The sequence below is a fragment of the Triturus cristatus genome, chromosome 12, assembly GCF_964204655.1.
Source record: "Triturus cristatus chromosome 12, aTriCri1.1, whole genome shotgun sequence".
Classification (NCBI taxonomy): domain Eukaryota; kingdom Metazoa; phylum Chordata; class Amphibia; order Caudata; family Salamandridae; genus Triturus; species Triturus cristatus.
Window position 1 is genome coordinate 279876294 of NC_140595.1, and position 15440 is coordinate 279891733.

The 15440-nt window shown below is 43.3% G+C and overlaps 1 protein-coding gene across 2 annotated transcripts in view; it reads left to right on the top strand.

Moving 5' to 3' along the window:
- USP21 (ubiquitin specific peptidase 21) overlaps positions 1-15440 on the top strand; it is a 508323-nt gene that overhangs the window by 280311 nt on the left and 212572 nt on the right. For both annotated transcript variants that reach the window (XM_085637764.1, XM_085637765.1), the window contains one exon: positions 715-826. In XM_085637764.1, coding sequence (XP_085493890.1) covers positions 715-826 — 112 coding nt within the window. The remainder of the gene's footprint in view (positions 1-714; positions 827-15440) is intronic.

A 15440-nucleotide genomic window follows, 5' to 3' on the forward strand; every position in this document is an offset into this window, starting at 1 on the left:
GTGTTTGCTCGATTAATGTAATCTGCTGTAGTTGTAGTTAGGCCTATGCTATTGTGGCTTTAGACAGAGAACTTAAATGCATAATGTATTTGTCTAGTGCCTAATCTTATCCTTCTAGCATGTTTGCTTGACTTCATATTTACAAACAAATGGATATTCAGCTTATTTTACTATAGGTTCCACTTCAATAATATTTAGTCTATTAATTAACGGATGGAACAGAAAACGCAACAGAACCTTAGGACTGTGAACTTTAATTATTTTTGTCCAGAATGTTTTTTAGCTTTCATTTGAGAATTTCCTGTGCTAAATCACTGTTTAGAATGTTCCTTAATACTAATATAAATTACAAATAAAACAGAATCCACTCTGAAAGTTGGAAAATTAAGGCCAACAGGACATTCAGATCTGGGGTCAGGAGTCCAGCGTTGATCATAACTGTTTCTGTCAAAATGCAAATGGCTTCAGACTTCTAAATTGTATTATTTGTTTTGAATGCTTGAGTGTATTCTCTACTTTTCCCACTTATTGAAGTTCTTCTTTCAGTATAGCTCGAGCTATTAGTTGATTGAAGCATGTTGTACTGTGCTTGAGACAAGACTAATTTGTTTCCTTTTTTAAAGCCCAACCTTTAATGTTTGCCATTAGGCATGCCTCAACCACTCATAGTGTTTCTAAATTCATCTCCAGCATTTTTTTCCATTTTGTGTTTAGCTTTCTCTGATGTCATTGTGGCCTTGTGGCACCCTGATTCTACTGACGCTGTGAATCCTGTTCGGTTTAAATCTATCTTCCAGAAATATGTTCCTTCTTTCATGGGATATAGGTAAGATGTATGCCTCTGTGGTACAAATGCAGTCTTAGTTTTTGCGTTTATATTGAGAATTCCTTGTTATAAATTTGGCAAAGCCATAAAGTCCCAACAGTCTTCTAAATGCCAGTTTTAGTCACTTAGGGCCTGATTATGATCTTGGCGGATGAGATACTATATCACAAACATGAGGGATATCCCGTCCACCTCATTACAAGTTCCATGATATCGTATGGAACTTGTAATACATTGGATGGGATATCCGTCACATTTGTGACAGAGTATCCCATCCGCCAAGATCATAATCAGACCCTAGGGGAGGGAAAAGTGACTGTTCAGACAATCTAATCACCTGAACAGAAAATTCTCATTGTCCCATTCTGCACATACAACAGGTGAGTACATCAAAACATCTGCCAGTCAAAAAATGTGTTTTGAATTTTCATCAAACCATAGTATAGCGTAGATTGTTATTATAAAATTGTATGCAAGTTTCCTAACCAGTAATATGATCCCTAAGATTTCATCTTGCAGAGGATATAAAAAAAAATCCTGTTACCTAACGTTATAACAGTAATTATAAGAAGTGCAAAAATAATTTTGCATAACCAATTTCAAGAAGAGGGTTACACTTCTCGCTCTTTGTTAACATAACCTACGCCTTTTTTGATGCCTAAAATATTATTTTGCATTATGGGATGTCAAAGGCAAATGAAATACAAAGTCATGGAACCATGTAATTTGTATGAAGTGTCCTGTTGTCTCTATCCTAAAAACAATTAGAATAGATCGCCTACCAGGCAGTATCAGAGAGAATGACAGAAGGAACTTTGACAAATAGAATCTTACTACGTGAGTTACTTAGAAAATAAACAACTATTGCACTTGGATACAATTCAAGAATTGGCTATATAAAAATCGAAATAATCTTATAGTTAATAATTTGTGGATTCAGTAATGGTATTCATTGAGTACTAATTTGTGTGTGCACAAATGATCAATCAATGGCATTGATTTAAATCATAATTATTGTTTAATTTGTTGAGATTGTTGTTAGATGTTGGAATTACTTTTCATATAAAATCCCGTAGATACATGCATAAGGTCTTTGCCCACTTAATCTTCACTGCACAGACTAGAGAGCGAAAAATATATATTTTTTAAAAAGACTGGTTACTTTACAATTATAATTTTCATACAAAGAATCCAAATGTCCTAGTGGATTAATGGAAATAATAGTAAATTATAATTTTTGAGGATTTTGCCCACATGAGCCAGATCTGCCATAGGTATCGACTTCATTGAAGCAATCACACTTCTCCAGTGTAATATAGGGTTCAGACATGGTTTTACCAAATAGATGCTTGTATGTCACTATAGATTAATTATTTTGAGTACAACCTATACAAACGTAGGCCCCAGATGATTCACTGGTGTTTGGTCAAAATTTTGGATATAAATATTGTGTACAGAAATATTGTGTCAAGAATATCGGGACTTTAAATATATTGTGAACAGGAATATCGAAGGTAAAAATATTGTTTCAAGTGTTGTTTTTAATATCATTGTCAGAAATATCAATGTACTAAATATTTCTCCATATATTATATATTTTTAGTGTTAATTAGTATGTAACTTATTTTTTTATTCTATTTGTTTATAATTTTTTTATTTTGCATATTGGTTTATTTTTTTTAAATTGTAACATTTGCATTTCTAAATTGTATTATTGTGTTTAATAGTTTTTTTTTTATAATAGCTGTATGGTGGGTTATTATAGGATAAGGGTGGGGAGATTTGTATAAAAATTGTTTTAATTTTCCATTTTAAGGTAATATTAAAATAAAATTTGGAATTGTTTCGATTTTTTTTTAAATATATATGTTTTTGATGTTTTAAAATTACATATTAAATAGGATATATATTTATGGATATTTTGAAAATAATATCGACTATTTGGATTTATGTTTTAAATTATTACATTATTTTTATGAAATTGTTATAAGTATAGAATAGTAAATCCATTTTTTTAGATGTTTTAAATATTTTTACAAAACCTTTAAAATATAAAAATATACGAATTTTATTTAACTTTTATCGATAATTTTATTTGAATTTTATTTAATTGTATTTATTACAGTTGAGTGGTAGGAAATATTTCTATTAATTTAAATATGAATTTTTATTTTTTGTTAAAATTTTTTATATAAAGGTTAGTTAAAATTGGTGTGTTTTAATATATTTTTGTAAAAGTTTGTAATTTACTAAAATGTGAAATGTATAGTTTTAACTGTGTATTGTACATTTTATTTTATAATATTCTAGGTAAAACATTTTATTTTGAACTGGATTTATAATTCATGAAGTCTTTAGTGTCTAAAGCCTTCCCTCAAATTAGAGTAGATTGGAGTGGGAATGCTAAAGGTCACCCCTTTAGGGTCCAGCGCCTTCCCTCAAATTAGTATAGATTGGAGTGGCAATGCTAAGTGGCTGATTATGAGAATGGCAGTCGGACTGCCAACTTACTGTTACGGAGGTCAGGAGAATACCGCCAAGCCTTCAGCTTCCCGACCACCAAATTCCGAGTTGACCGCTGGCCTGGCGGTGAGCCGGAAGTGGTCTTGCTTTGGGGGCATGCTTTGGCTTACAGAGTGAGCCTGAAGGAAGTGCCCCCACACTGCAGTGCCTGCACTGTCATCAGTGCACTATTACCATGCACCGTGTCGCGCATGGCACAAAGCGGACACACAACAGTGCAGGCATAGGGGAGGGCAATATATGCCCCCAGCCACAATGCCCAATGGGCGAAAATGCACGGGGCCCTGTTGGGGCCCCCTACCTGCCTTTCCGCCAACCTTTTTGTATGGCGGGATACCCACCATGAAAATTCTTCCGGAAGAGCTAGCTCGTAATATGCCATTGTGGCCAGCTTCCCGCCCGCTGGGGTATCCAGGATTATGGCGGTAGCGGCAGGCTTGTGTCGGGGTGGTTGCAGTCTAACTAGCGCACTTGTAATCGGGTGGTTGGACCGCCGAAATTGCAGTGGTTGGACCGCCACTATGAGTACGACCGTCTTAGAACCGCCAAACTCTTAATCAGGCCCTAAATGTCACCCCTTTATGTTCCAACACCTTCCTCAAGTTGGTTTCGATTGGCGTGAGAACAGTAAATGTTACCCATTTAGGTGCCGATTACGATCCGGTAAAAAAATTCCCCGTACGACTCGTATCCGGTCTTTTTACCGTACGAATCGTACAAGTGCCGTACAAACTGCCAATTACGATTCGCATGGTAAAAAGTCCATACGAATCGCATTGGGAATCATTCCCCACACGTCCTTGGGTCGGAAAATGTGGCCGACACGTCCACGGACGATTTACCGTACAAATGTGAAAAGTGAAGTCCGACCGCGTAATTACGATCCATCCCGTGCGTCCGATGTTACAACCGTATGGAAAAAACACCTCCCGCACCGAACTCCCATAGCAACCATGGCGACATGTGCCCGCATACGCGCCGCCCCCCCAGCCCCCGTACGTACGCGCCGACCCCCCCAGCCCCCGTACATTCGAGTCATACCCCCCCGTGTATGTACACCCGTGTACGTTCGAGTCGTACCCCCCCGTGTATGTACACCCGTGTACGTGTCGAACCCCCGTGTATGTACACCCGTGTACGTTCGAGTCATACCCCCTGTGTATGTACACCCGTGTACGTGTCGAACCACCGTGTATGTACACCCGTGTACGTGTCGAACCCCCATGTGTATGTACACCCTTGTACGTGTCGAACCCCCCGTGTATGTACACCCGTGTACGTTAGAGTCGTACCCCCACCCGAGTATGTACACCCGTGTACGTGTCGAACCCCCCGTGTATGTACACCCGTGTACGTGTCGAACCCCCCGTGTATGTACACCCGTGTACGTGTCGAACCCCCCGTGTATGTACACCCGTGTATGTACACCCGTGTACGTTCGAGTCGTACCCCCCCCCCCGTGTATGTACACCCGTGTACGTGTCGAACCCCCGTGTATGTACACCCGTGTACGTGTCAAACCCCCCGTGTATGTACACCCGTGTACGTGTCAAACCCCCCGTGTATGTACACCCGTGTACGTTCGAGTCGTACCCCCCCTGTATGTACACCCGTGTACGTGTCGAACCCCCCGTGTATGTACACCAGTGTACGTGTCGAACCCCCCGTGTATGTACACCCGTGTACGTGTCAAACCCCCCGTGTATGTACACCCATGGACGTGTCGAACCCCCCGTGTATGTACACCCTTGTACGTGTCGAACCCCCCGTGTATGTACACCCGTGTACGTTAGAGTTGTACCCCCACCCGTGTATGTACACCCGTGTACGTGTCGAACCCCCCGTGTATGTACACCCGTGTACGTGTCGAACCCCCCGTGTATGTACACCCTTGTACGTGTCGAACCCCCACAAGGGTGTACATACACGGGGGGGGTTCGACACGTACAAGGGTGTACATAGACGGGGGTTCGACACGTACACGGGTGTACATACACGGGGGTTCGACACGTACACGGGTGTACATACACGGGGGGGTACGACTCGAACGTACACGGGTGTACATACACGGTGGGTTCGACACGTACACGGGTGTACATACACGGGGGGTTCGACACGTACACGGGTGTACATACACGGGGGGTGTACGACTCGAACGTACACGGGTGTACATACACGGGGGGGTTCGACACGTACACGGGTGTACATACACGGGGGGTTCGACACGTACACGGGTGTACATACACGGGGGGGTACGACTCGAACGTACACGGGTGTACATACACGGGGGTTCGACACGTACACGGGGGGTACGACTCGAACGTACACGGGTGTACATACACGGGGGGTACGACTCGAACGTACACGGGTGTACATACACGGGGGGTTCGACACGTACACGGGTGTACATACACGGGGGTTCGACACGTACACGGGTGTACATACACGGGGGGTTCGACACGTACACGGGTGTACATACACGGGGGGTTCGACACGTACACGGGTGTACATACACGGGGGGTTCGACACGTACACGGGTGTACATACACGGGGGGTACGACTCGAACGTACACGGGTGTACATACACGGGGGGGTTCGACACGTACACAGGTGTAGATACACGGGGGGTACGACTCGAACGTACAAGGGTGTACATACACGGGGGGGTTCGACACGTACAAGGGTGTACATACACGGGGGGGTTCGACACGTACAAGGGTGTACATACACGGGGGTTCGACACGTACAAGGGTGTACATACACGGGGGGTTCGACACGTACACGGGTGTACATACACGGGGTACGACTTGAACGTACGGGGGCTACGACTCGGACGTACGGGGGCGGGGGGGGCGGCGTGTACGTACGGGGGCTGGGGGGGGTCGGCCCGTACATACGGGGGCTGGGGGGGGTCGGCGCGTACATACGGGGGCTGGGGGGGCGGCGCGTACATACGGGGGCGGGTCGGCGCGTACATACGGGGGCTGGGGGGGGTCGGCGCGTATGTACGGGGGCAGGGGGGTACGGCGCTTACCGGGCCACCTACTCTGGTCGTTTCGCGCCGTACTTCGCTTTTCCGGCACTTTTTGGGTGCCGTGAAAATATTGCCGTCCGGACTGCTGTCGGTTCGAATCGTGGTTCCTGGGTCGTGAAACGCTGCCTGAAAGCGTCCCGACGTCACGTCGCAGCATTCCCGGATCACATTCGTATGTATATTTTCGTCGGTCGGTGTTTTTTACGATTCGTACGGAAATGGTGTTTCCGTGCGGATCGTAATTCCATGTTTGTAAAGTTTTACGACCGGGTACGAGTCGGACGGAGAAAACGCTCCGACCGACGGTTCGTACCCGGTTTTTACCGGATCGTAATCGGCACCTTAGTGTCTACCACCTTCCCCAAGTTTTTGTTTTTAGGTCTCGGCCTGAGGTAAGCAGCGCATGCGCTGCTCTCGTCATACGAGGCTTCTTGGAATCGATACGATTCCAGAAGCCTCGTCCCAGCTCTGCCTTCAGCTTTCATTTGTGCGTGTTGTTTGGCGTTACTAATTATGCCAAAGGCAGTGCAATGATTGCACTGAAGGCATATCAATCCTTCCTTGTTGCCACCCTGTCTCCTTTTAGGCACGCCCATCTGGATTGGATCTCTTACCCGCAGAGTTACACTATTGCCTTTAATTACTGGGGAAGCACTATTTGTTTCCCCTTCCGTCTGTCTATCTCAGAGACATGTTGCTGAAATGTTGCTGTCTACCAGAATACCAATCTCTCGCCCCGTTTCCCCCTTCTTGCGATTTTGCCTCTTTTCCTTTCAGTTCCTGTCACGCTGTAATTTCGTCTATCCCCCTTCCCTCCACATCAGTCCCACAAACGGTTATTTTATTAACGTGTGGTATGCATTTTTTTTTATTCAACGTTCCGTGCTCTCGGAGGCATTTCCTGTTGCTGACCAGACCGAGAGTTGGTGGCTGTGTCAAAGATGTGGCTACAAATGTACATGGCGCTAGTGCACACAAAGGTACCTGTAATAATCCAAGTGACACAGAGCATAAAAGTATAACTGTCACTTTATTCAAAGTCATCCGCTCTCTGGCGAGCAGGTTGTCAACATTCTAAGGTGAGCTCCGGAAGCTACCAAGGTGAGAGGGAAGGTGGGGGTGGACGGAAGGTACCAAGGTGAGAGAAAAGGGAAGAATACAACACATCTCCTTACCCAACCTAACAAAATGCGAGGAACAGAAGGAGCATAATCTAGCTACTCTGTCCCCACTCCAAACTTGACCATCCTCCAACTCCACCACATTTTTCCCCATACTTTTGACTTTCTGAGGAAGGAAAAATTTACTCTGTCCCACTTTTACCCTCGTGGGTTTCTTTATCATTACAGTATCATTGATCATAGGGTTTAAATCCTTCACACCATGTCTCTTATCGTACCAGCCCTTGTAGCGGTGTTGATGTTGCTGCACATTAATCTGATGTTCTGACCTGTCGTAGGCTACAGTCTTACCCCCTTCTAGCCAGGGAGGGTACATCTTGGTGCCCGGTTCTCTCCCTCTTAAAATTACAAAAGGAGAAATACCAGTTACAAGGTTGGGTGCGGTGTGGTAAGCCCACAGACAGTCTTTCAGTGATTCATCTACATTGAACCCATTAGACATTGCCAGTTGAATATGTTCCTTAATCATGCGGTTCATCCTCTCTACTAACCCGTTTGCTTTGGGGCAGTAAAGAGCCGTTTTCTCGTGTTTGATGTTATGGTTCTTTAAAAAAGTTATCATTTCATCAGATGTGAACTGCACCCCATTGTCAGTTACTAAAATAGATGGAATTCCTTCGAATGAGAATACAGATTTAAGAAAACCAATGAGGTTCTTGGTCGTAGTGGAAGGGGTGAATTTGACATTAACCCAATGGGAGGTGTAGTCCACCAGCACAAACATGAACCTTTTCTGTGGACCTAAGGCATCCATGGGACCAAATATGTCCATGGCCAGTTTAGTCCAGGGAATGACTGGTACCTCCACTGGTGAAAGTGGTACCTTGTGTAAGGACTTGGTTTTGTCGCTCTTTGCACAATTACGGCAGTCCTTTACCTTTAATTCAACTCTAGAATCCATCTTGGGGAACCAAAAATTGTTCCTCACTTTACTTTTGGTGAGGCTTCTCCCTAAGTGGCCTTCGTGGGCAAGGTCTATTATTCTGTCTCTTAAGTTCTCAGGTGGCACAATTTTGGAATTGCGGTAGATTCTGTTATCTTGAATGGTGAGCTCATTCCTAACTTCCCAGAAATCCTTCAACCCTTCCACAACATCCCCGCATTTATCTGGCCAACCATTTATGATTAAACTTTTAAGTGCCTCCATTCTGGAATCCTTCTTCATTTCGTCATTCCATTCCTCTTTGGAGAAGGAAGGCAGATGGATCGAAAGAATGGGAGTATCCAAGGTGTCATCCACGTTGTCAACAGCTAAAGGAGACCTGGACAAATAGTCTGCCAGAACGTTATCCTTACCTGGCAAGTACTCAATTCTGAAGCTAAATTTCTCCAACCCCAAAACCCATTTGGCTATCCTGGGGGATTCACATAGAGATTTCCTGGATGAAAAAATGTGCGTTAGGGGTTTGTGGTCCGTGCGGACTGTAAATTTACTGCCCCAAAGGAAAAACTTGAAATGGTTAATGGCCCAGTAGCAGGCCAATGCCTCCCTCTCAATCACGGAATAATTCCGTTCAGGTAGACTTAGGGTACGGGAGGCAAAGGCAATGATAGTTTCTCCCCCCTCCCCTTTCTGAGATAGGGTGGCCCCAAGACCCTTATTGGAGGCATCTGTGCACAAGATGGTTCTCTTCCTATGGTCAAACGGCCCCAGGGCACGCGAGCCAATGATTTCTTTTTTTAAGACAGTTACCGAGTCAGAATGATTCTGTTCCCATTTGAATTCATTTTTTTTTTTTTAAGAGTTCCCGTAAGGGTTCACATTTTTCTGAAAAACTGGGTATGAACTTGGCCATATACTCCACCAACCCCAAAAAGGATTTGAGCTCCTCCTTATTAGTGGGGAGAGGAGCATTTTCCACTGCTTGAACCAAGCTCAGTTTAGGTTTTATTCCCTCAAAAGAAAGATTATGTCCCAGGTAATCTACCTCCGTGACTTTGATCTTGCATTTTTCCTTCTTGACGGTTAACCCTGCATTCGACAGCCTGGAACATACCTTCCTAAATATGGCGTCATGCTCCTCTTCAGCGGCACCGTAAACCAAAACATCATCTTGGAAACACAAACTGTTGTGAATGCCCTCCAGTACCCTTTGCATCATTTTTTGGAAGACAGCAGCCGCCGATGCAAGGCCAAACGGCATCCTGCGAAACATATATGTGCCAAAGGGTGTAGAAAATGCTGTCAGATGTCTAGAATCCGGGTGGAGATCTACTTGGTAATATGCCATTGAAAGATCTATGACAGAAAAAACTTGGCCTTACCCATGGTGCTCAGCATTTCATTGATGTTAGGAAGAGGAAAACGTTCAACCCAAATATTTTCATTAAGGCTGCGTAAATCAATACAAAGGCGAATACCCTGCCCATTGGCTTTGGACGCTATAACGATGGGAGACACCCACTCCGAAGCGTCAATAGGGAGGATAACACCTAACTGGCAAAGTTTGTCAAGTTCCTCTTTGAGAGGCTGTCTTAACAGTAATGGAACTTGGCGAGTCTTATGTACTACAGGTTTTGCCCCTTGTCTGATCTTTATCTTATGCTGATAGTGTTTTAACAACCCCAGATCATTAGAGAAAAGGTGAGGGAATGCGTCACATAGGGGTGACTCCCCTTCGTTTTCTTTTACCAAATTGACCTGTTCCTTGCCATTGGGATCAAGAATTATGCCCAGCTCTCTCTGGTGGCGCCACCCTAGGAGGTTAGAACCCGAGCTGACAATATAAACTTTACCCACCGTGGATCTCCCCTTGAAATTAATTTCTGTCTCCACCATGCCCACCAACGGAATGGGGTCTTTGGTATACCCATGGGGTGTGATGTCAGGTTTAAAGATCATCATACCTGGATCCCCTACAATTCTCTTGTAATCCTCCATGTTTAACAGGGTGAAAGGAGAGCAGGAATCCGCAAACATTTCAATACATTTGTTGTTGATAGAAATACTGCATTTAGGGTATTCAAAAGACTCGCTGCCACATGAACTTTTTACTTGAAACACATATCTAATTTGCTCATCGCTATTTTCATTGATGACTTTAACCTGGCTGCTCTCGCTGTCCCTGCACACTCTAGCTAGATGTCCTCTTCTGTTACACTTCTTACAGTGAGCATTGCGAGCTGTGCAGATAGGATTGTTGGCTAAGTGGTTGCTGCTCCCACATCTATAGCACTTGAGGTCAGAGTGTTCTCTTGGAAACTTACTGGACTCCCCCCTTGCTTCTGATTTTAGAGACAATCCTATTAGGAGCATCTACCTGAACTGCTGCAACCACTTCTTCCGATACTTTTATTTCCTTCATACACTTTGCCGTATGTTCAATAGACTGAGCAATAGAAACAGCTTCTTCCAGTGAGGGTTTTTTTGACAGTAACTTCTCTTGGATCTTGCTATTGCTTGTGCATCTGACCAATTGATCTTAAAGCAAACGGGTTAGTAGAGAGGATGAACCGCATGATTAAGGAACATATTCAACTGGCAATGTCTAATGGGTTCAATGTAGATGAATCACTGAAAGACTGTCTGTGGGCTTACCACACCGCACCCAACCTTGTAACTGGTATTTCTCCTTTTGTAATTTATATTGTCAGCTCGGGTTCTGGAAGAGTCTCATATACCTTGCGACCATGTACCCCAATGTTGTGTAAAAGAATATGCTGCTTCCTTAAGGCGGAAAATCTCTCTCCGCCCATGGCTATCAAATAGGACTCAAAAAGCTTTGTCCATTCCTTCCAATGGATATCTGGATCGCCACATTCATTTAGAAACGAAGGAGGTTGACATATTCCCGGAGTACCCATAGTGGAGAATTAAGAAAATGCAGATCTCGCAGCAAGGTATAGAATAAGGAGACGTAATGACTTGTAAAACTGGTAACTGATGCTTGAGGCGGAATATACCTTGGAAGATAGAACAGTGGCAAGATAGGTGAAGAAGAAAACAATATTCCCTCAATACAAAATTTGAGGTAAATAGGAACTGTGGCCAGATACAGACAAAATTCAGTTTAGAAAAAAAGAAAAAATACTACCAGGATCTTGCCCTCACACTCCTGGGATGTCTTTCTATAATGTACTGACCTAAAGTCCAGTTCCAAAGACTCTGTAGTGCCCAACTAGTACTGTAGGCAAGGTAATGTATATACCCGTAGTAAATAATTACAGCGTGGCAAGGCAGATCAGCTGTACCTAATTCTGTCACTTCCTGACTGGAACCATGCCACAAACGAAGGAGACTTGGACGAAACCAACAGCTGGACGTACCTCACAAAACCAGGTCAGGTAACAGACAGGTTTCCCCACTGCCGCTAACAGGTTTCCCACAAGACTGTTGCCGTAGCGCCGCTCCGATGATCCCATCCTCGTCGCCAGTGTAATAATCCAAGTGACACAGAGCATAAAAGTATAACTGTCACTTTATTCAAAGTCATCCGCTCTCTGGCGAGCAGGTTGTCAACATTCTAAGGTGAGCTCCGGAAGCTACCAAGGTGAGAGGGAAGGTGGGGGTGGACGGAAGGTACCAAGGTGAGAGAAAAGGGAAGAATACAACAGTACCGTTGTGGGGCTTGTTTGTGTTTACTCCCGAGCCGCGTCATGTAACCCCCAGCCAAGGCACAGTTGTGCTCAGTGAAAGAATAGCCCCCCCCCCCCCCCCCATCTCCTCCCCCATCCATTAAGCAACCCTGCCCCTCCCTTTTTTGGCCTCGCTGTGCTTTCACTTCCGCTCTTTTCTTTTAGAGCTGCTGCCCTGGGGCAGTGACACCGATGTCCCTCGGAGACAGAGGCGTGGTTTCACCTTCAGAGCATGTCTCTCTCTAGCTACCTCTCTACCTCTCTCTACTACTCACTCTCTACTACTCACTCTCTACTATTCTCTACTACTCACTCTCTACTACTACCTCTCTACAACTACCTCTACCTCTACGCGTACACATTTGCACATATATATATATATGTATATATATGCATATGCATTTATATATATGTATATATATTATCTACTGGCGGTCACTAGTAGATAGTTATAGTTAGGACCGAGTTCCCATAGGAAATCTGAAAATTCTATTTTGAATAACTTTGGTGCCGGTTGACGAATCCTCGCGAAATTTTCAAAACTAATGGGGCGCTCCGCTCAGCTCCTACCCTGAAAGTCTCGAGGTGATTCGTCAAGCGGGGGCTGAGAAAAAAGGGGGGTCCCAAAACGCATTTTCCCCATGCATTTTCCCATAGCACCTTTAGTCGAAGGTACAGCCCGAACGGCTGAACAGAATTACTTGAAATTTGGCAAAGAGGTAGTCCTCAGGTCAGGCATGTGCCTTTTGCATATATGGTGTCAATCTGTTCAGTAGTTCCTGAGAAAATTGCAGTTAAAAGTACATAAATATCTATATGCGTGCACCAAATGTGCGCAAGCGTAATTCTGATTGGTGGTTAGATGTGAGTCAACATTCGAATCGGTCGAAATCAGGAAGTGTCGGACGCCATTTTGTGTGTCGCAGTGAAAAAGAAAGGTGGAGAACGTGAAAAGGGGGCAGGGTAGAGAGTTCCTGACTCCCTAGCCTTTGTCAGGGGGTCCCTGAAGGACCCCGAAGGGTGAAAAAAACATTTTTTTTTTTTTTTTAAATCGCAGGGTGCGCGCATCATGCGCGCACGGTGAAAAACCCTTAAAAAAAAAAAAAAATTTAAACTGTTTATAAGTTTATAGAGGATATTAACTATGCTGTTCAACTTTATCCAAATTCAAAAAAAAAGAGCTGAGCCATTCCATATTACAGGATACAGTCAATCTATAACTATATACATAGGTAGTTTATTGTAAAATAAATATATAAAAAATATAATAATACATACATAAATTAGCATTTAAAAAACCTTACAAATTCACTAAAAAAAACATAGGTTTCACACACGTTATAGTTAGAAATTAGCATTTAAAAAACATTGCAAATTCACTGAAAAAAACATAGGTTTCACACATCTTATAGTTAGCTGGACATTTCACTCGTAAAAAACCATTGAAATTCCCCCGTTATAGTTAGTTCAGCTAACTATAACTCGCGCGACCGCAATCCACTGCTGATGACGTCACATATTACATCACTCATGACATGGTCAGTGACATCACTCATGACATCACTGATTAAATCTCAAATGACATCACTGATGACATCATCCAGTGAATGTGTCTTTCTGAAAAATAAATATTTTTTATACATGTATATCTAAAGGTTAATGGAAGATTAAATGGGTAAATAAGTGTCTAAAAGGATGGTTTTTTTGGTAAAATTAATTGTATAACTGACTTATTAACAGTATCTTAGTGAATACAGTGATGTAATAGAGCCAATTCTGAAGCGTGTCAGTAACATCCGCTCCCATATGTTCTGTTCAACAGTTAGATAGGGGGCCTCCGCTTCGGTAGTTTTAAGGAGGCAGTAATCTCTAACTGTTGGTTTCATGACTTCTTTGGGATAGAAAACAGCCCCTAATTCGCCCTTTATCCCTTTTTGTCATACTTACTGGGTTTTGAAAGATGTGCGGGAAACCTTGGGCTAGGGTTGTCTCCCTGATATACCCGAGACAGAGGATGTTAGAACCATGATGGCAAGACAGGCAATCATATATAATTGCATGGTTAACACCAGCTTCATCGTTTGACCAAATTGAGAACCATAGTAACAAAAGGGCAAGATTTACATGGTCCTCCATGTATTCCAGGCTTAGCCCCTGGTAAACTATAAAGTGAGGGGTTGAGGGAGTAACACTCAATACCCACCTGCACACTCTATTCTACTTTACTTGCGCCCTGCTGGTGTCTCTTCAGCCCTATACCCCGAGCCATAAGTCTGAGAAGTGAGACGCTTACTCCTGTACATTTCCAGAAGACGAGTGATTGATTTGCTACCAAAGGAGGTAGCTAAGGAGAAAATGGAGCCAACAGCTCGTGAATAGTGACTTATTCTGCTCTCAATACAAGGGGTCCAGGAGCATGCCTCGTCATACAACAATCCTAAATTTGGGAAACTGGCTCACTCTCAATTAGAATTGCCTCCTATACATGTGGGATGTATTTTTGTATTTTCAATGCTGCAAACCATTGTAAAGGTCTTGGAGAGGTTGGTCTGCAGGTATAGTTTCTCCATGAAGCTAGATATCAGTAAATGTAGGCCGTTAGCAGTCCTAGCAAGCAGCATGGCATCATCCGTGTAAATTAGTGCCGGCATTAGCTTAATTTGAACTACTTGTGAATAAAGTTCACAAGAACTGATTCAAGGTTGTTTATGTATAGCAAAAATAGCATTGGGGCAAGCTCACACCCCTGGTGTACCCTGCAGATAACCATTTCTCAATCTTTTCTATATCTATAGGGGAATAGTCTTTTTTTAAGTTTCATTAAGCGGCATTTTTTTTGTTTTTTTACCGCTACCTTCTATTTTGTAGTCTATTGGTGTTATGTTGGGTCATTTTTCCAAGAACCAAGTCGCTGCTGATTATTTTTTTAGGGTAGTAGTTATATGTTTGTTATTTTATATAGTTTAGGATTTCATAGTAGGTGCTGCTTTGCTTGTTTGGTAATAAAGTATATATGAAGGGGATATTGGTGTGTTGATATTCACCATGTATGGTGTATATCTGAGTGAATGGTTTGGAACACATTTTGAAGGTCCCATCCATCATCCAGGTTTGACATTGGGTAAGTTTAATTTAGTTGTTTACTGTAGGTAAGATTAGGATTCGTTATTCATCAATTAGATTGTCCTGTAAAAGGAAGGGTTCCTCATGTATTATGTTTAAATGGTCGGGTATGTCTTGGTATGTTCTAGGGGCAGGTGGGGTTATTACTGTTGGCTTTTTTTTATAGCTTTTATAGTGC